Source organism: Argiope bruennichi, chromosome X2 (genome assembly GCF_947563725.1).
Source record: "Argiope bruennichi chromosome X2, qqArgBrue1.1, whole genome shotgun sequence".
NCBI classification, from domain to species: domain Eukaryota; kingdom Metazoa; phylum Arthropoda; class Arachnida; order Araneae; family Araneidae; genus Argiope; species Argiope bruennichi.
In genome coordinates, this window is record NC_079163.1 from 118,401,594 (window position 1) to 118,425,342 (window position 23,749).

The 23,749-nt window shown below is 27.5% G+C and overlaps 1 protein-coding gene across 1 annotated transcript in view; it reads right to left on the reverse strand.

Annotated features, from left to right (window-relative positions):
- Positions 1-23,749, reverse strand: part of LOC129961052 (uncharacterized) — a 179,818-nt gene that overhangs the window by 59,031 nt on the left and 97,038 nt on the right. The window contains exon 2 of the mRNA XM_056074855.1: positions 17,258-17,390. Coding sequence (XP_055930830.1) covers positions 17,258-17,390 — 133 coding nt within the window. The remainder of the gene's footprint in view (positions 1-17,257; positions 17,391-23,749) is intronic.

Below are 23,749 nucleotides of genomic sequence, written 5' to 3' on the forward strand. Positions count from 1 at the left end.
TTGTGAGTAAATAATCCTCACACTCAGTTTAATGTTTACAATTTAAAGGAATCTTTATAAATCGTGTTCATGTTTTTCTCTTATTTTGATAAATTATATATATGCTATCCAAAATATTATTTCAGTGAATAGTAATTTTTCAATTTGAACTTTTATAAATTTTCTTAATGAATGAAAAAGAATTTAAACGATTTATGAAATCAAACATAAAACTTAGTTATTTTATAAATATAATTTATTTTCCAATTTTTATTCTCTTGTAAGGGCGCAGACATTCGTATTATGCAGTACTAAATATTTCAAAGATATAATAATTTACGATGTATAAAAGTAATTAGCATAGATGTCGTAAACAGCGACATATAAGAAATGAATAATAAAAACAGAATATATAAGATTTATACCGTGTAATATTAAAATGTTTTCATAATTTTAATAATTATTATAGCTTACATGCATAAAATTATTAATTTCGTAATACTAATTCGCTAGAACTCACATATCAAGAATTATTCGTGAATTTACACACTTTAATTAAAATTGGTTTGTTTCGTGTTTGAAAAGTTGTGCAAATGATTTTTCAATTACTTTCTAATATGATAAATTTTGGAAATTTTGTTTAAAAATCTGTTTTGTAGGAGAATACACAACTTTACATTTTCAGAACTTAATTATCATTTTTTTTATTTAATTAAATTTTGATTCCGTTCGTCTTTTTGTCGAATTAAAAATGATTTTAAGACTTTATAATATTTGTAACAATGAATTCATAATTTGAAGAATTAAAAGAATTAGAAAATATTTAATCTAAAGAATATTCTAGTTTAGTATATAAACAAAAATATACTTAAGAATTTTAGAATGTTCTATCATCAGAATTGCAAATAGACTATGAAACTCTTAGTAGTTAGCTATGCAAGGTAGAAATCCCATTTGGTAGCTATAAAAAGCCTAATTTGAAAAGGTGTCTTAAATTCGATTCATAATCAGACGACGAGGATGTTATCAGAGGTGGTAGGTTCTCTGACGCTTCAACCTGCACCAACAGGATAAACAATCTTTAATATGAGAACGTAATGTCATTAGAATGTCATTTTAACAAAAGGAAACAGCTTTTAATTTTGAAATCTGTATGTAACTTTTATATGCAACCAACTAAACTAAAAAATATTCGTGATATTTTCTTTTATATATATTGATTAAATTTTCTGCAATATTTATAACATGTTACAAATTTTTTTAACATTAAAAGTATGCTTCCTTTATTTTCACAAAAGAAATCATAAACGTTTTGAAGATTTTCTTATTAAATTCTTTTAATGGACGTAAGTACAAACATATACTTGTTATTTAAAAACTAAAAGCCTCAAAGTATTGATTGAACATTCTTTAATGCATTTTTGAAATTATGTGTGAATATTTTTTTTGTTACTTTTCATCCTCCATTTTTGAAAAATATAAAACATTAATATTTTTTTTTTTTACTATTACTTTGATACTTTATGTGGTGACAACTCCTTAAATGCTTCTTCGTTCATTAAATGAATTTTTATTTCTGAAGGCGTTTAGAATTTTTATGTGATTCTGATAAAGATAATCAATTATGGGGAAAAAACTTGAAGCCTGTACAGGGAATGGTTTTTATATAGAAACTCTATTGATTCCGTTTTTTACAGAATATTGACAAGAAACACATTTCAGTTTTATAAATCTTGAATCATACGCATTTTTTTTTCGGCCACAGCTTTATTCAACTATTTTATATTCATTTATTTTATCTAGTAAAGAGCATTGCATATGGGAAGTTTCACAGGAAATTGTGTGTGATACAAAGATTAATCTCCTTTAAGGTGTTTGGTAAAACAAAACACGGATATTTGTTGATTGTAAAGAATGAAAGTTCAAAACTCCTTTAGGGAACTGCGTTCTTTTCACAATAAAAAAAAACAAATAGAACTATATTCTGGAGAAATTTAATCTTTTTACACTTTTTTTTTTATTTAATCTGATTTATTTATATGCTAGAGTTTCGAAATTTTGCACGTTTGTGGATTATTAATGACAATAAATTTGCAATACTTTTCTTTAACATTTTAATTCATTCATTCAAAAAATATTGATTCTATGAAGGTGGAATCGCTAAGTAGTAAATTTGAACAGAAACTGAATTCAAGGTTTAATAATATTTATTCTAATGAATTATAAATTAAAGGCTAAAAAATAGAACATAACTAAAATGAAACAAAATTTCTATCTTTTTTCCTAAAAAATGTGTTTTAAAAAGCTATTTTTATTGAATTCATTTTTTAAAAAAAGTATGCATCGTATACGAAAAAATAAAAAAATAATAATATTCTTACTCGTTGGAATCCTTATACACCTATAAAAAACTCTATATAAGTAACATATTTTCAATTCAAAATTTCATTTTATGTAAAATAGCAAAATATACAAAATCTTTGCATCTTCTGAAACTTACTATATTACAGGGTTTTTTTCAAAAATTTAGACATTTTTCAAATCGATTTTAAAAATATTCAGATCTTCAAAATTATAGATTTTTTTAAACAAAAGTAACCTAACTTTCTCTGTAAATTATAAGCAATTTTAAAACAATTATACAAAATTTAGCTAAACATTGTGAATGGCAACTTAAATTTGTGTTTACATTACAAAATATAAACATAGGCATTTCCATCAAGTGGTAATAATTTGTATCAGTTTTTAAGTGGTAGGGAACCTTAAATTGATTTTGTAGTTGAAGAAACATTTCTGAGCATCAATAAGGCGGAATTAAACTTATTTAATTACTTCTTTTTTCTATGTTATGACTTCTTTAAATTATATTTAAACAACAGATCTCAATCGCCAATATAAGGCTTAGGGGCGCTAAAGAAATAAGTTTTTAATTAATATAAAATTGACTAGTTAATTATTCGACACAAAACTTTCTCTTAAACCTTTTTTATGCTTCACAACATCAGTTTGAAGAATTTGAAGAAAATCTCTACCGTAGTTTGGATTTACATAGAGATAATTAAAATTTGGGTTCTATTTTATTTTTATTAATTTTCTTTCCATTTCGTAATTGAATGTCTTAAGAAATAACTGCTTTCGAAAGTTTAAAATAGTATAGTGGACTTAAAAAGAAACATTGGGATAACATGTTCAAAATGGATCTTTTTATTGTTTAATGCTTCTGACAAGGTCTTGTGTCACATAAGAAACGAAAAGGCAAGCACATGTTTGTTAGATTTTAAATTATAAAATACCCATTCAATAACTTAAGCATCTATCATTCCTATTCCCCATATCTATGATACAATTTAAGTATTTAATGAGCTAACATCTTTTTCTTATATGACATAAATTAAAGGAGAACTATGAAATATAACATGAATGCTTTTTGTGTAGGATGCAGATTGTTGTAATTTGGTACCTCTTTAAAAATTATAATAACTAAAATCATAAACTTTATTTTTTTTATGATGTACATATTACGAAAGAAATGAGAAATACACACACACACGTGTGTGTGTGAAGAAAAATCAAATGCATATTTGTATATCATTCCTTAAATCTACTGAATTACTGAAAACTTGTAGAAAATCTCTAATTTTCTTGTGAAGACTTCATACCAAATGCCATTCATACAGCTTGTTGTATTTTTGAGATTTATTGTTCATATATATATACGAATAGATATACAGATAGATAGTCATCCTTTGGCTACATCTTTGTCTATCTGACAAGATGCTTAGAGATAAAACTACATACCAAATTTCATTCATTATGAAATGAGTTTTCTTGCTCACATGCACACTGATAGGCAGGAGATAAAATTTACACCAATGGATTTCATCCAATATTTGATGTATAGCTACAATTTTTATGTTAAAATTTTACACGAAACTTCATTCATTTTCCACGTTTTTGAATGATCCTGTCCACAAATAAACAAACAAAAATAATTATAAAAAGAAGTTTTTCGACTTAACAGAAGTTGAATGCGTGAAAATTTATAAATCTTGGTGTAAAATTATTGGCGATTTCTCTGTTACCTGTAAAATGTATAAATAAGTTACTCCTTAGTATACCTAATTGCTTTATGAAAGTGTTGACCAAGTCAGAAAAAGTAATAATAAATAAATAATTTCACACTTAGATTTATTATTCTATAAACTAACTAACCATATCCAATTAAAAATTAAAATAGGTGGTCTTACTGAATGATACAGCGTACAATATGGTATTAATAGAATTACTTGTTAGAATTGGACTATTACAGTGGCAGAGTAATATAGAACATTTTTTCTAAAATAAACACTTTTTAAAATATGCGCAGTTAAAAATTATTATCTCTATATAATTAGTTTTGCAAATTATCGCTACTTAAAAAAAATTTTCCATCTGAATAAAATTTATAGTTTTTAAATTAAGTTTAAAAATATAAACAGAAAAATATCATCAACTACATTATATAAAATTCGATAATGGATTGGAAATGATTCAGACGAGTGGTTCTCCACTTTGCTAATTGCAATATGCAGTATCATCCGGCATTTTCGTTCCCATTTCTAGCCTTTTTCCTTCGCTTATAACACATTGTACTTGTACTCTGAAATTTTAAAGAATTCCTGTTATATATATATATGTAAAAGTTTTACCGTGGTTTACAATTTCCTCTGTCTTACATAACTATTCATTTGATCCGTTGAAATGTGAAACGGAGATAATATTGTAGTAACAATGCTAGCTTAGCTATAGGTGCTTGAAGGATTGACGTAGATGATTATTATATTTGATATTTTAGAGGGGGACATATTACAATTTCAACATTTTTCCATTTTACTTTTTATTGAAAATATTGTGATAGTATTGAAGTTTAACATTTAAATAAAATCTTCTTGAAACGAAAAACAATCATTTTTATATGTTTCTTTAGTTGAAATTTAATTTTTAAAAGTCCTTTTAAAATTCCCTTTGATTCTTTTCAACATTTTTGCGTCCTATTCCATGCGTGGATTATCTCAAATTTATTACACACAACTGTGCATGGATTTAAAAAGTACATCTAACATTGAATTTTTTATAATATTTTTACTGATATAAATAGTAAAAAAATGAGAAAATTTAGTATTTGCTCATTTTATATTTTGTATACATACACACACAACAAAAAAAACTTAGCTGATGAAGGCTTATCGGGCGCATTTTAATTATGTGTATAAAAAGATTATCACATACATAATTTAAACAAATTGAAAGCTGTATTTTATAGCCATTTTTAAAATAAGATGGTGATGGAAAAACTTAACATGGATAAGAAGCACTTTGAAATTATGTCTTAAGTATGCATTTCATTTGTTATCGTAAATAAAAATATCAATTCTTTTAAATATTAAAGAATGAATGAAATTTTGATTCAATAAGTAGAAGGTTAAATGCAATAAAATAAAATAAATATTGATACTTGACCAATTTTTGAGTAACACACCTTCTTAAGAATTTATAGATTATTATTCAGTAAAATAATTAGATAAACTGAATGGAAGCAAATTTTATACTTTAACTGATTTAATGAGTCATTTCTTGAAATAAATAAATAATTTATCAATTAATACATACTTTCACGATAAAAGTTATAATTACAGTTATTACACTGGAAAGTAAAAAGTTAAACATACACAATCACTGTTGTTGTTTGATTTAATGTTTGAAATAATAGCAAGAATTTTTGGTTCCATTGTTTAATATTAACCATTTCATGTTTATTTTCAAAATTTCAAAGAGTTTCTCTTGTGAATAGGAAGCAAACAACGTTAAATGTAGATAATTATCCAGGTAATTTTTACATATTTTGAAAATACTTTGAATTATGATTTCCAAATTATTCAAAGCAAACACTCTTTATCTATATTTATTCATCTCTTCTAAAATAGTTGATCTAATTCTTAACGTTTCGCTACTTCAGAATATTTCGTATCAAAATACATAATTTTCTTTTCAACCCTAAAATTCTCCTCATTGATATTGCACTCAATCTCATAAAAGAAATCTTTTTAATATGTTTCCTTTTGGATAAACAAGTTTGGTTTAAGTACAAAACAAATTCTAGGGATGTCTGGCTACAAAACAAAAGGAAAAGAAGAAAAAATTTCGCTCGAATCATCTCAGGTAATTATTTATTGTTATTCGTGACATGATTTAATTGTTTCATCCAGAGTTTCGCTAAATTGCCTTAGCGAAATTATTATTACCAGTAAATTCCATTGATAGAATCTCTCTTTGAAAAATAATTATTGCAAAATCGATAGAATGGGGAAAAGTCAACAACATTTACGTTAAAGCAGTCGTGAGCGGTATTCTTTACTCGGGGAATAAACAGCGATTTTGAGTTGAATAAAACTAAAGAAATCAAATGTAGTCTTTCGTTGAATTTAATGGTTTAAGCAGAGATTATTTATTACAAGAATAGATGCTTACAAGAACATGTAGTGAAACATATTTTTAGGGCAAATTTTCTGTATCATTTTAATAATTTGCGCATTTAAAAAATAGCTTAGATTTGTAATAAAAGAGAAAATAAATGATTACGTTGGTTTTTCGAATAAGTATTTTATTTCCATTTTTCTCTCAACAAATAAGTAGGAACCACATTTGTTTAGTATTAAAATTTAAAAAAAGAAATTTTTTGAATTAGAATGTTTTATGTATTCAAACAAATCCTCAATGAATGTGTTTTGCATTTTGAAAAAAAAAAAAATAGCATTTAATAATAATGGTTGTTGTTTAGTATATCGCAAATGTATTGTGTTTAAGAAAAAGAAAAATTAAACAAATTACTAGGATATACAAAACAGTATATATATATATGTATATATATGGGATAGATTCATCCCCAAGCGATGACAACAAGCATGGGAGTGACGTGATGGCGCTCGCTTTTCCCCACTAGAAGGAGAGAGTTGGAAGAACTTCTCGCAGTACGAAAAACGAACGCTTTATGATGTTGTGTTGTTTTAATTTGTGTAAAAGGCAGCCAGTCTTACTTTTTCATTATTTTAAGTGTTTTGCTCGTCCTAAATGTTGTGCCAGTCATTTTAATTTGTAATTAAACAATATTTTAAAACGATCAAATTCTCATCATTATTGGTACTGAGATTAACATTCAAACCCACACACACACACACACACACACACACACACACATATATATATATATATGTAAATAATTCTTTGCGAATTCATTTTGGATTTCACGTAGTATATGAAGTTATATTATCTTCTTTGCTGTGTTATAACTGAACTCACTTATCCATATTCATGAGTCATGAAAAATGGGCAAGGTTATAGATGCTTTTGATGAAAGCGAAACTGGTTTTCTCACGAAGCACCTGAGTTAAAGATTGCATTTTTTCTCCAATATATGAAAATGGATTGCTTAAATGGTTGACTTTCAAAGGGAAATGTCCCACATCTGTGTATCAATAGGGGGAAAACGATCAAAATCATCCTAAGCAATGCCTGTCTTAGATGCATATTAGTTTAACAGTTTTGTTTAAACAAATTTGTATAAAACAGCTTGAAGACAAACGGTATTTGAGAGAAGTTCTTTAGTCCTGCGAAGCATCAGCCCACATGATCAATTTTTTTAGAATATGTCTCAAGCCTATAAGATTTGAGACAACCAAGAATTTAATTATACAGGAATGAACAAATTATTACCAATAAAAGGAAGAGTTTGAGCGTGCATTGGCGCTTTACATATGTAAAGTTACGAAACTCGGCCCATATATACCTTAAACGAGGAGAAAATTCATTTCAAAGCGATTTTTTTAAAACTTTTATTAGGATTTTAACTAGTTAAAAACCAACAGAAATTTTATGTTTTTCCTATATATCCAAAAATATTGAACACGAATCTGATTTTTACAGAATTTAAAGATATTTAATTGTCGTGATTTTTGCTTAATAATTTTAATTTTTTGCTTAATCTTTTAAATTTTAAAATGTTTTTTGTATGTTTGTCTACAAATATTTCATCGTTTTAATTAAATTCAAACTGTTTTCATCAAATATTTAATCTCATGATATTCTCCTACTGCTGAAATCTCAAGAAAGATTCCAGATCATTTAAATTTTTTTAAAAAGAAGAATATTCATGCAATAGAAAACCTTGATATCTAGCAATGACAGTAAATCAGAGAACAAATTGAAATGACACATCAATTCTTATTACATATGTTTGGATTAGAAATGAATGAAATACTTCTAACACTATGCGATATATTTACAAAAGGAGCTGAGTGCTGTAGGCGATAACTTCAACAATTCTTAAATCAGAAAGTGTAATTCAGTGAACAAACTGATTATGAATAAAGAGAATATTCCAGCATCTGTTCATTCTTCATGAAGACAGTAATTTGATTTATCTTCGCAAAATTTGGACCCTTGAGAAAGGGGTATTTATTTTCAGAGAGAACTTTGAAGAAAGGCATAAATGGTTAAAACCATGTTACATATAAAATAACTCGTGTAGAAGTTTTAGGGTAATAAGGATTGAATAACCTTCTGTAGAAGCTATATAAACATAAGACTTTTGTAGAAGGTATATAAATCAAACAAGTATAGTTAAAATGCAAATTATATTTTTTCGACTGCAGTTGAAATTTTGAAAGAAAGGATCAAAATTATTTGCGAGACGAATCCTCATTTTTTTTTAAATAAATAGATACTAAGAAAAAATGCTATTCTATAGACTAAAATAGAATAAGTTTAATAATATCAGTCTGTAAAAAGCAGACTTTTGTTAATGTATTTAATTGTAAGATTTTTTTATTTCAATTATTTTTTTTTTACTTTTAATTCTTTAATTTATAATTTATTATGATAAATATCATAAAATGTTGGTATTAATTTTTTCAAGTTGACTACCAGGGGTATGGAATCAATATATAACATAATGAATCAATTAACATATAGATATATTCCCTAAATATTAAAATAATTTATTTTGTCGGAAATAATAATTGAAAAATTTTAATTTTCTAGGGCATTAAGAAACCCAACAGAGCCACGATTAACCGAGGCGACTGGAACCATAATCAAGTGGGACAATTGAAAACTCGGTTAATAGAGACAAAATATTAATTCATAATGTTTTACTTACGGAAAAGTTTTCAAAAATTGTATGCCTGAAATTAAGAATCAATCAACAAGTATTATTGACAAATACTTGTTATTGAATTTCCTGTCTACATTATTTGAAATACAAATTAATTATACTAAGAGGATTCCTGATTTTACCAATCCTTTTCCAAATACTGATTTTAGCTGTTTCTTTTGTATTTTTCCAATAATTTTCCCCAGAGCTTTCTTAATAGGATATTAGCTCTAGTTAAAGAGCTCGAATTTTTTCCACCAAATTTGTGGTACCATTTCTTTATGAAATGCACAGAATACCGTTTTCAAGAATGATATTTCGTTTAAATTTTTTGCCTTTCTAAATAACTACAGGAACTATAAATTTAACTTCCCAATAAAGTCATTCAGAAAGGTTTTGTTTCGTGAAAATCGACTCTAATGCCTACTTTGATATCACTGACTTCAGTGAAAATAAAAGAACACCGCTTGATTTTCTGGTACCTTTTTCGGACAGTGATCACTATATATAGGGGTTCGGATTATGGAAGTTTATGGTGGAGTAATGAAGGAATGTATTATGAGAAGGGGTAATAAGTTAGTATATTTGATTGTATGAGACTTAGCCATAGCTATATAAGAGAGTTAGTACGTTAATGCATGGGGAATTTTTATTGAAAATGTGTTGAGAATCTTATAGCTGTAATCTATTATCAAAAGTTATCAAAGTATCTTGTTATTATTTAATGAGTTCTTGATGTGAGAAAAATGGTGTATATCCCTACTATTGAATTCTATTAATACATATAATTCAGTACTCATACACATAATTTTAATTACTATCGTATTTTAGGCAAATGAATTTTAATAATTGCATTTGAATTATTTGTGAATTTATATAAATGCAGTAATATTTTTTACGATATATATGTAAATATATGGAAAGTAATTATCGATTCACTGATTAAAATAAACTTCATTCCAATCTGTATATTCGCCATAGAGGAATTATATGACCAAATTATAAAGGGATAGAGGAACTTAAAATAATTTTTTATATATATATTATGGAATGTATGCCAGGTGAGACAAGAGAAGGCACTGTTAGGGTTAAGATTTGTCCTCTAATGAGACTACTAATTTGTTCATTGCAAATACCTTCCTTCGCTACTAGCAAGGACCATATATTTTATGCATGGATATATTTTTAATTTTTGGTAAACTGGTACAAATATTCCTTTGGAACTCTCCCGTTTTTTCTTCTTATTATTTTGAAAGTAAGAAATACCTCCATGAATATCGAAGAAACTGCACATGTTTTTTTTCAGTGGTTTTAAAATATGAAAAAGCATTGTCTGGTTCTTCTACCAGTTTCTTGCTCGCTTTAAAAGGTCATTTTTGAGAATTCATGCATGAAAAGTACCATTAGCAATATCTTTATTAATTTCTTATACCTTTTTATCAACTCACCAGATTTCTTAGTCATCATATTGCTCAAGATTTCAATTTCATCGGCTATATTAAATATTCTGAACATGATCGAAAAATATGCAAACAAATGTTTAGAAAATTCATGCTTAGAGGATTTGAAGCTAGATGTTGTGTTAGTGATTGCTCCTTTGGAAAATGTCTTAGGAATCGTCTTTGGAATGTAAAGAACGAGTCTGAACCTGGATTAAATTTAATTCATAAATCTGAATATGACTACTCTTGAATTGATTTTAATTTAACTTTTAAGATCTTTCATAGACACTTGCTTCCAGAATTACTTTTCTGAATACGTGTTGAATGATAAAAATAATTTATCATCGTTCCCTGAGCCATCTTTCACAATTTGGCCAGACATTTTGCACGTTGTATATAAAGTACTTCATTTCTCATAGCTTGTTCCACTGCAATAAAGGTATTGGATTAGTATTCTTAATCCAGAAAGTGAATTTATCCCTGGATATTTGAACACACAAAACATACCATTACTACCTTTATTTAAACGTTGATTACAGTATTTTTAAAATTTTCGTAGAAAAGTATTCGTAATTCAGAGTGTCATTTGTTATTTCCGAAAATCCTTTTACATTTCTGCTAAATGTTGATTCTCCGAAAACGGAAGGAGGATTACTCCGGAATTCAATTGTGAAAATCTAATCCAACTCTGCAAATTCGTTTGAATTCCAATTCGATATTATTCTTACATGATTCAGTTGATTTAAATAAGAACGTATGTTAAAAGTTACCTAAACCATTCCATTGATTAATTACAGGGAATCAAATTTAAAATGCATAGAAAGAATTTACAATCTTGCAAAAGTATCTTCGAATGCAACTTCATTTCAACAGTTTGTAGTATTCATGCACGGTTTTCAATTAAAAACTTATTCTTTTGCAAAGAGATGTAAACTGTTACCATTAATTCAATCTTAATGATTTAAAGTCGTGAGAATAATCATTCTCGCTCAGAATTCAGGAATTCTTCCGAACAATTTAAATCTTGTTTCTAAAATTAATTATCGATCCAGAAGTTACAAAGTAAGCAAACAACAATACCATATTACTGATAATAAGAGATCTTTCGGATCTAAAAATACATGCTTCGCACTGATTTGTGTCGTTGTGAAGTTTTCTTTACATCTGTTGCAATTTAAAACTTATATGCTAAATAAAAATCCAGTTTTGAAGATACGTTAACCGCTTTGATAAAGTATTTATATCTAATACAGAGTGATGCAAAAGTCCGTCAACATTTGAAAATTCAATAATTTACAGAATAATGTTAGTAGAGAGGTAGAAGTGGGCACACATGCTTGAAATAACATGGAAATTTATGTAAACCAAAAAAAGTGGAAAAAAACCAACCAATAGATGGCTTTTCATATGATAACAAAAGTAATAATTAGTATAATAACTGGTTTGTTATAAAGACTATGTTCTTTATAACAAATGCTCAACAACACGATCGTCATTCTACAATAATGCAATCGAGGAACAATGTTAGAAGCAACATTGTGCAAAATATCTGTAGGTGTGGGGAGAAATTGTCGTCGGATATCGTCTTTTAGCGTCGCTAATGAGGTCGGACGATAGAGGTAGACTTGCAACTTCAGGTAACCTCATAACCAATGCCTTGCGATGAGGTTTCAATTATAATTCTAGGATTTTCGATAGCCCAAAATCTATAGCTGTGTTAGTTGACAGACCCTCGGAGTGTGAAATGGGCATCGTCGTTACACAACACATTAGACAAACAATCGTCATGTTCTCCCCTTTTTTACACTTTTTGGTTTCATTACAAACCCCTGTCATTTCAAGCATATGTGTCAATCTTTACTTCTTTGCCTATATTATTACGTGGATTATTGAATTTTAAATTGTTATCTGACTTTTGAATCACTCTATATTATATCCCCAACTCTCTGATCATATTAACTTGAAAGCATCTAAACAAATAAATCAAATAAAGATGTGAGCTTCATAGGTCTTTTTTGAAAATATCTTATAACTTGAAACGAGCCATTTTTGTTTACGTATAAATTTATTTCGTGTATCTCGGAAACGATTTTAATGATATGAATCAAATTTTATATTTAGATATGGTTTTACTTTTTAATTTTATTTATATAGATGTCTTTTCTGAAAGAAAAACATTTTTTTATAACTAACTATTAGAGTCTTTTTCTATCTGTTCTCATACTGACAATGCTATATAGAGCCATTTCGTAAAATTTTGTTGTATTTGCATTGTTTCCTAAGGATAATAACCTACTGGTACCTCACAATTTTGCGAGATGGCGCTATATGATATATTATCCGAATACGAATACGTTCGGAACACATCCAGTAGCAACAATGCAATTATTGTGTTAGCCAATCAACCTGTCGTACATTACCGAATTTGGGCATAAAATCAATGTTGGATCTGTGTTTCTTTCGTTAAAAGGAACTTATACGGTTTACTTATAACGTGTATTTGTAGCCAACTTGTGCACATTACAATGCCTAGGAAACCTTGGAGAAAAACATTTAATTCTAATTTATGCAGCAAAGGCTCGAATAGCATGTTAACCTCAGGGAATTCATATATATATATATATATATATATATATATATATATATATATATATATATATATATATATATATATATATATATATATATATATATATATATATATATATATATAATGCTATTTATTGTCTAACGTAAAATTTAAAATGTTTCTGCATGTGTTTCATGTTATAAGTTTCTATTTTTCTTAATTTTTCCTATGCTTGAAGGTTTCATCGTAAAGATGGAATTTGGTAATTTATTGTGTAGTTATTTCTTGATTCTAGATCTTTGAAATTTTGTACTGTTGCATCTTTCCAAAGAAGATACGATATTTCAATATTTTCATGACTAAATTATCAATAAAATAATTGAATTTAATTAAAAGTGAAATAGCATCGTTTGATAGTGAATTTCAGAAAAAAAAATGATTAAAAAATTTATAATTACTATTGTAATAAAAAGACTAATAATTAGAAAACAATCATTAAAAAATCAGCAAATTAAAATGAACGCGAGCTTTTAATAATATACTAAAAAGGAAAATATTTTTTGTCAAAATTCTAGAGGAGGGAACTAAAACTTTAAAACTGTTAGAAACTTAAAACAATGCATTAAATTATAAACTATGCTATGAGAAAGGAAATTCCTAAACGTTCATTAAAATTAAAATTTAATAATTTAAATTTTATTCTCATAAAATTTATTTTTTTATTGAATTTTATTATATATTTTTGTTGGCTTCTAAAGGTTTTATAATTTTCTGTTTATTCTCCAGATTTAAAAAAAAATATATTTCTAGTTTCTTAGTACATTTTTAATAAGTGATTTATGAAATTTCATTTCATTGGTAATTATTCAAAGAATACTTTTTACTTGTCATGGCATTATTTCAAGATATATACATTTTAAGGACATTATTTTATTATATGTCATTGTATCTTTTGTTTGGGTAAATACTCTTATCGATAAACAGGAAATATCGTGATATTTTTTACAAACGTCATTTCCCCATTGTTCTGAAATGCATTGCTTCAAAAACCATTGCGCAAATATCTGCATTACACGGAAAAAAAGATGAGGTTTTGCATTAAAGAAATACTCATAAAAATTTTTGAGCCGATAGTTTATTTCTTCCTCTCCATCTGAACAAAGAAAAAATATTATAAAATGAATAAATGTGAATTTAACTGGAAAAAATATGTATAAAAGTTTGTAAGATTAAAAAAAAAAAAAAAGTTCAAATTTAACTTTCTGCAACCATTTTTATTGTGAAACGATGTAATTTTATGGTTGATTTGACTACTTTTATGGCTCCAATGGGGATTGCAGAGGGAAATTTTAGCTATTAGCTGGCCATGACTCAGGCAGGAAAATGGATGTAAATTGAAAGTACTTTTGATTTTAAAGGTCTCAAGAATGCTTGTTATAAAGAAATAGTTCAGCTGAAGCAAGTTTATCGAGGGTTTTAGGTTGGTAAGAATTTTTATTCTTGAATAAAGCATAGAAAAAGGTAAATTTCGAATTTTAAATTTTATTTTTCATGACCAATCCATCTATACATATTTATTATATTTTGCATTAAAAATATGGTTAATAATGCTGTTATAAATAATGATAAAACTGGCTGTAATAAGAATTAAGAATAAAATAGTACAGTTTGTTTTATGCTCTAAGGAATATTCAAAATTGTTTTGGAGTATAAAATCCAAAGTTAGAGCTTATTTTCATTATTTAATATTTACATTTGTGGCTTAAAAAAACGGCAATCATATAAAATTCTGTTTATAAGCTTTATTACATATACAAGAGAAGACTTTTCTCATTAAAAAAATCTATTCATGGTTCTTTGTTCAAAGATTATTGGAAATCAGTATTATAAATGTCGAAACTTTGTCCAGCAATTGAAAAAAATCTTTAAAATATATGTTGGAATATACAGGTTTTCTGGTGGACAAATATCTCATTCACTCTTTAAAAGTATAGATTGCATCGTTATTTTGGTGCATTATTTATTATCAATTTTGCTATCTTCTCCATTTAAACAGTTCCTGTTTTTTTCTATTTCGTTGAACGGGTTGAGAATTATGGTATTGGCCAAAATGATTAACACGGGAGAAACACCTTCGTTTCAAGATATTGGCTTTAAATGTCTTTTTCAGTTTCAACATACAAAAGTAGAAATTCCGAAAGTATATTCTATTTCAATTTTGGAAGAAACTTAAACTCAAATCGTCTTATTTACATCTCTGCATAGAACAAAATGTTTTGTTCCGACATTTTTATCTGTAAAGGATCTTTAAATTTTATTTATGTTAAGCGAAAAGGTGACCTAGACTTTTGATCGTTCGTATTGATTTCTTTACACTGTTCATTGTTCCTATCATATTTTACAGAAAGCTGAAACCAACGGGTGTTTGTTAACTGATGTCGTTAATTATAAATGAGATGCAATATTCATAAACACAAAAATAGAGTACTTTACTGGGGATGACACCTCTAATGAGTTGTTTACTTATTATTTGTTGTTTTATTACAACTCTTGAGAAGAAATTTAAGAGTAAGGTACTTAATCATCTTTAATAAGAATATGGATCGTTTTAAACTAAAATTTACCTATGAAAATATAAATCATTAATTTAGTACTAAGTATATATTGTAATATTAAGACCGTTAAATTTTGTTAACGTCCGTCATACATAATAATTTGGAATTGATTTAGACAGGTAACTTAAATTAGAAGATCATATTGCATATTATTTTTTCACATGTCCGCATTATAGTTTCATTTCTATGTTCAATCACATTACTTGGTTGTATTCATTGCTAATGAAAGAAAAACTATACATATTTCACGCTCAAAAGAGAGGAGAGATCTTCAAATGAATTAAAAGGGAAGAACTTCTACTCTTTGTTTTCTAAATATTTAAAGAGATTATCTTGAGATTTCGCCTTATCGCAATCTATAGGTAAGCTGGCTATAATATTTTGCTAATCTAAAGATGCACTGGTAAAATAACTAATATGAGGAAATGAATATTCTGAGGGTGCTAACATAATAGAAGATACATAGATTTGTGCAATACATAAACAATCAATAACACAGATTAGCAGCTCAAATTAATTTATACAATAATGGAATTTTATCAGATATCAAAAGTGTTCATAGTGTTGAAAATTACTGTCCAGGCTTTCCGATAAAAAGGGCAAAGGAAGTAAAAATGGTGCAAGACATCAGCTGATATTTGGCCACAATATCTTTCAATGGGTATTGTCATTTTATTGAATATCCTGATATATAAACATTATGTTTCAGATACTCTCATAAAAGGAAAATGAGAGGGCATTTTGTGAATTTGGAGTTACTATATCTGGCTCAATGCTACTTCGTTATGCAAAATATTTAATAGAAAACTTTCTGTCAGGATACATCCTCAATTTGCGATAGCATTACGGAAGTGCTCTACCTTGATAGAATCCCTATTTTTCCTTTTCAAGCTTCTCTTGAAGTTGCAGTATAACACCGTAAAGTTCTAAGTTGATTACAACCTTACGGTGTTAATTAATTTATAGTGTTAATTAGTTTACTGTCTTAACTAATTTTACGATGTTAATTAATTTAAAGGTAATTTTCACCGTAAAGTTGATAAAAATATCACCATAGAAAGAAATCCAATTAAACCAAAGGAAGGCAAATTTTTCTAAAATATTAACACCTCATAAATTTACAAAGCATGTATTTCATTAATAAATGATAATGATCTGTTCTTGAATTGTTTAATGAGAGCATCAGCAATTAATTTTGAAAATTGTTTTTAATGCAAAACTTTAATTACAAAAATTGGATATTATAGTATTAATTAATTAGGATTATTTGATAGATGATAATCTGCATTTGTATTGATAATTTAATTAATTTAAATGTAATTTATGTTTGCAATTGTTTACCTGATAGTTGTTTACTGAATGTATATAATTTTGATACACCCTCTATGTATATAACTTTTTACATGAAAATAAAAGGAAAAGATTATTCAAAATTTTCTAAACTATTATAATATACATTTATTACCTGCATACTAGATTCAGTTCCTCTTGAGTTGCAGCAAGTGCCAAATCTTCTCTCTGAGATATAGCTTCTAAGACTGTGAAACAGTCAGCAAACTCTTGCGCTGTGCAATTGGGATCATTTTCAGCAAAAATACCTGGAAAGATTGTTGAATGCTGAGTATTTCTGAATATTTCAAAATATAAAAACTAAGAGATAAGAATAAACGTGAAATAAAATGCAGTAAAAACGTGAAATAAATGAACCTGTTTCTTGACAAAAAAATTCATATGACGTATGAATGAGTAAATACTCTTCATATATGATAAATAAATGTATAAACGCTGTCATAAAGCAAATAAAAAAATCATAATAAAATTTACAATCTCATAATCTTGGTCTTTGCAAAGGTTAACTTGAAATTTTCAGGACTTACAAAGTTACTGTCTTTATTATGAAACACGAAACTGGCAAATATGTTGTCTGAAATATTCGTTTCGCATTCTTTATATCATAAGGGAGCACAGCATGAGAGATCAGGGTTTTTTTTTTTTTTTGCATTTTCTATAGATTAAGCAGATACAATGTGAAAGTTCAAAAGCGTTTTATAATCATAATCTTCTAAATGACCTATCAAGTATTTACAAACGTATTTATTTTATTTACAAATTTATTTACAAACGTATAAAATATTATCTCTTAGGAGAAAATCGAAAAAAATTGAAAATATAAAGAGACATTACAATGACAACAAAAGTAAAAAAGGATTTACATTAAGCGCAGGCAAATAATGACCTAATAAAGAAGAATTTATAAAAATTGCATAAATATATTGAAAGAAAATGACTATATAAATTTCACATAAATTTTATGCTTTCAGGTAATCTTTTATCAGAAAATTTCGCTTAATTAAAAAAAAATGGGGTAGTGATATTTTTATATTATTTTTTTCTTCCATTTAAACAAATTTTTGAAGCTGTAAATCTTTTGACATCTTTTTTTTTTTTTTTTCAATTTTCCCAACGTGAATCCAAATTACTAACAGAGAAATCCAAATTCCTGAATAGACTTTCATCCACCTTTTCATTCAAATATTGCAAAGGATAAGAAATGTCTTACTGAAAGCTTAAGGACAATTAACCATAATTTACATACATTTTGTAATTTTCGGCACTTTTCGGGTTGAAAATAGTAAAATATGCATGATTTCAAATTAATTTGTGTTGTGAAATGGACCTTCAATATTTAGTATAAATTCCTTTTTATTTAATTTCAAATCTTTTATTTAATTTTATATAGAAATATAATTTTCTTTTAGATCTTAATCTGCATTTTATCAATATAGATACCAAAATATGTAATCTATTTGAGTATTTTTTGCATTCAGTTTATGTAATATTCAATTTTGGGTCGAGGTACTGCGAAGGCCAAAGAAGATACTAGTAAAGTTACCAGGACAATAATTTAATTATTAATAATTTATCATTTAATTATTAATATCTGTACTTATAAACTATATTTTTATATATAAATGCTCAAAATTTGAAAGAAATTCTTTTGATCAAACCAACAGTGAAACTGTAAATACTTTCAGGATAAGTAATTTATGCCACTGAAGTTGCAGACGGATGTTAAGAGGATTTAGTGTAGTATAATATTTTACGTCAATAAAATTTTGCATTAAAATAATATATAAATATTTAAAAAAATAAGTTACTCTATTTAAGGGCTGGGGTTCGAATTCAATATTAAATATATTTTTTATTCTTGCGTATGATGCTAACATTTAATATGATTTGATACTAAATTTTAAATAAAATAATTAATGTTTTAGTCAATAAAACATTTAAAAATAATTTTATCTCGAGAAACGTCGGGTATTCCAGCCACAATTTATAAAAATAAATCCGTACTGCGAATAAATTATAATCCACAGCATGCCTGTGATGTCATTAGAAGTTTTCATGGCTTCACTGAAGATCTAATGAACAGTACCACAGATTTATTCGTCTCATAAACTAAAATGAATAAAAAAAAGGTAGTTGGATATTTCGTGTGAAGCGTGAGTTACACACAAGAATGATTTAAATAATAACTGGAGAAGGATTAAATTTGAAGTGGTAAACATCTGCCTAGCACTCGAAAGTTTGTCTGGAATCTCTCCCACTGAAAAGCGACAGCTTTAAACTGGGAGCTTTTAAACTTCGATTGACGACAGCAACATCTGCAGTTGAAAAATCTCATTTCATCTGGTTCGGAGCGCTTATCATTTGAATAGCAGCGACATTTTGTTATAAAACACCCGGATATGTGAAAGAGATCCGAACGAAGCGAATAAATAAATAAAATAAGTTCAAAAAATGTGACTGCGAACATGCTAAATCAAAGCTTGAGATGAAATTCGGGAGTGGATGGTAAAAGATTAAAACGAGCGTTGCGATTGCTGAAAAAGATTGCTCCAGCCGAAGAGAATTGCTTTGACACATTTGAATGAGAAAAGGAAAAGGAATTTTAAGCAAATCTCTCCCGTGCTCCAACGGAAGTAGATTTTATTTTCCTCCAAATGCACCACCTAAGTGAAATGGGAAGGTCTTTTTGTGTCTGGCTGGCGAAGATTGTTACATCAGTGAAATTTAAAACTTCTGCCATTATACCACATAAAAGAATGATTTATCATACATATATTTCGAGAGGAGATTTTTTTTCTAACAGAATCAATATCGAATTACGGGAAAAGCTTTTTAAAAACTGAAAATGTGATTCGTTTTTATTTCCTTTTTTATATCTTTTTTTGTGCAGAAGTTATGATAGAAAGCAAAATTTCCGGTGGATGATGTTCATCTTAGGGCACGACTTATTCAAATGGCACTTTAACTTACTTTTTGATGTTAACAGAAATTTAAAATGTCCCCTTAAGTTCCAGATCAAACGAATACTTTCAAAATGAGAAACTTTTTTAAAAGTATATTTTCAGATAGCTTAAAGAACAGCTGTTCACCTAGGTAAGACTGTCAAAAATTTTCTTTTAGTTAAGTGTGAAGGAATTAGTGCTTTGAGGCACTTATTTAGTTATTGAATTTTATTTCATTTGGATGTTGCGTAGAATTGTCTTTGACATCCTTCAAGTTTTATCTTCAACTTTTATAATACCATTGATGATATTCACATTTGAAAGGAATAAAGTTACTTTCCCTTCATTCTGATTTTATTTCATTCATATCTTTTGATTTAGTCACATTTAGACCTATCGGTTTATCCCAATGAAATGCCTGTAATTCTGTTTACATCATGTACTAATCCGGAATATAGGGAAGAATCATTGGGAAGAGTGATTCGATGGAATTTAGATGATTCTGTATGTCTCTATCGTGATTACAAAGACATAAAATTTTTTGGACCTGGAATAATAATTTGAAAAAAAAAAGAATATTAGAATTTGTTCTCTCACATGAAGCTCTGCAATGAAAAAAAGATTATTAAACCATATTCATGGAAAAAATTGCGTTTACGAATATTAATGGTAAATTTGTGTAAGCTTAAAAATAATTATTTATTTACTTAATAAGCAAATGAACACATGAAAATTCTCTTTCCATGTGCTTATAAGGTGACTTAAGCAAACAATAATATTGAATAAGAAAAGAATGATATGCCATAGAGGACATGTTTAATGGAGAAAGAAATATTCCTGAGCCTTTTGTAGCTGGGGGAGGTAGAATCTGTTTGTCGCATATTTAAATATCGTTGATGAAACAGCCTCATGAAACATACATAATACATACATAAGACATAAATATCCGTTTAATAAGTATAGAAAAGCGTAAAGCTGGAATTTTTACGGCCGCCAAATCATACAGCTCATAAACGATCCTCATTTTTTTTTTATTCTATGAATGTATATGAGAGAAAAATGTGATTCTTATTTAGGACAACAAAAAGACTGAAAATTACACTTTTATGGGTAATAGCAAGCTTAACAGTTTCAGAGATCTTGAGTATTATATTAATATGAAGGTTAATTACTCTTACAAAGCTTTACACTTTTTTTCTGAAATTCTTGGCGGTACAATTGAAGACCAAAAAGGGCTCTGAAATTTTTTTTAGATTTTAGTTTGGAAATAGAGAGGAAAAGTTACCTTTTATGTTAAAAAGGATTTTAAAACATTTGGTTGCAATACAATAACATCTTGAAGTGCTGAAAAGAGCCTAAAGTTTATAAAAGAACTGAAAAATTATTAAAACTTTAAGAAAATATTTTTAATGAATTTTTCGCAGGTATAATGTTACAAAGAATGGTTTTAAATACATATATAAACAACACAACTAAAAAAGTTATTAATTACAAAATACAATAATAGTAATAAAATATTCTTTAATGTCGAAGTTTGCGTTTCTTACTACTGTATCCTTAATGATTACAAATGTTACAACTGCAAAATGTTTGTTTCTTCTTTATTGCCACATTTAACTGTCTTTTTTTGTTTTAACTTTTGGCATACTCACACGTGAATCGATTAATGTTCTTATGTATCCTTCTCTTGTGATTAAACCATAGACATTTTAAACCGATTCGATCTATAGTTTCACAGCTCTTTCCTCTGTTTGTGCGTGATAAGGAAGCTCCGGAAAGTCGATAATCGAGTCCACTATATTATTTGGCTCAGCTTCAGATGCCTTGCATATAAATATAATATTACCATTTAAATATATAACAAATATTACTTAAATTGTTAAAGGTAATATTGATACCTAGTTAGCTACTTCAAGCGCTTTGAAGAAGAAAGAAAAAAGTAAATAACTACAAAAAATAGTTAAGTTTAATTAAGAACGGACAAAAGATATTAGTATTTCAGACATGGTTACTAGCGACAATGACAACGCTGAACATCAACAATGTTCTTAACAAAAACATGCAAACTAATTAGATATTTCAATTATGTCTTAAGACTTTGGATGAGTGCATTGTGAAAGTGGACGTGTTTGTGTGGTTTAATAATAATCTAAAACCTTCATATATTTATGGTTCCAAACAACTGTTTAACCTTATTTCATATTCAAGATATCTCTATGACGATCTCAAGAACGTTATAAACCCGATTATTCATAGAAAATGGGTACTTTGCTGCTCCAGAAAATATCCTTTTGTCCATGATAAATCATAAACGTAAAATTCAGCTAGAACTTGGTTTACGACGTGTTTAAAAGCAAGAACAGAAAGTAGAGACGGAGTCAGGAGGTTTAAAGTTCTAAAGATAAACTTCGATGCAAAAGCTTACATCGACATGATCTCATGACTTGAAAATGATATAACTGAATCCCCCACCCCCACCCCTTGTCGTTGTTTCCAGAAACTCTGTCAAAGTGTTACATATTTCACTTACAGAAGGATCCTTCTCTGAAGCAATTTTGAGGTTATGTATAATATAACAGTAGCACTTCATAACAAATTCGTAAGTAGGCAGTTAACTTCAAGCGAATCACTAAATTTTTCAAAAATATGACATTCCGACATTTGTTTGTCTTCATTAATTAAGTATGAGCCTTTGTAACTGACAACAAAGCACACAAACTAACAAATCACTTATGTTAATCAGTTACACAACAGACGGAGAGGAAATGCCAACTCAATTCAACTCGACAAAGTTGTTGACCTGACACCAGCTCTGAGCTTGTCACCACAAGCAGATAAATATCCGCTTCCCTCAATAACATCTGCCCGGGTGATGACTCAGAGTCCTAGATGCCATACCAATGCAATACTAAAACTGTTTTTATATTTTTATTCTTATTATAACGCCTATTTAAAACTTTTTATTTCATAATCGAGACATGCAAAAAGTTTTGAAAAAGTTCCAAGAAGTGTCTTTTTATGAAACTTTAACATCCTTGCAGCACTTCAAGATACACTCTAATATTTTTCATATTTTTAATTTATCTTACCTACACCAAAATACAAATTCTTAAAGCTATTTCAGATTAAAATTCAAAATTTAATTATTTCTTAAAAAACTTCTAAATGTAGCAGAAATTTCAATTTTATGAAAATTTTACATCCTTGCGGCACTTCAAAACGCACTTCAATATTTTTCATAATTTTAATTTATCTTATCTACACCAAAATGTAACTTTTCCGCGCTATTACAAATTAAAAATCAAAAGTTGCTTTTTTCGTTCTAACGTAATGGTGACGATTTCACTAGAATTAAAGACAATGGAGAATCAATACCATTATAGGTGAGATACTCACAAGAATCCAAATCGTTGTTGGAAATTTGCAAAGAGACCATACAAATAAACTAATTTAAGAACGTCAAACGAAAAGAAAAAAAAAAAAAAGCTTTTGTAGGGAACAACATACTTTTTTTTCTTTTGCTTTTATTTGATTCTTCTCATATCTAATTTTTAATTAATCTGTTGTTTGATTTATAGGAATGTTGCTCATTAGTTTTTTAATTACTGTCTTATATAATTTATTAAGGAATATATATATATATTAAATTTAAATAATTCAGGCTA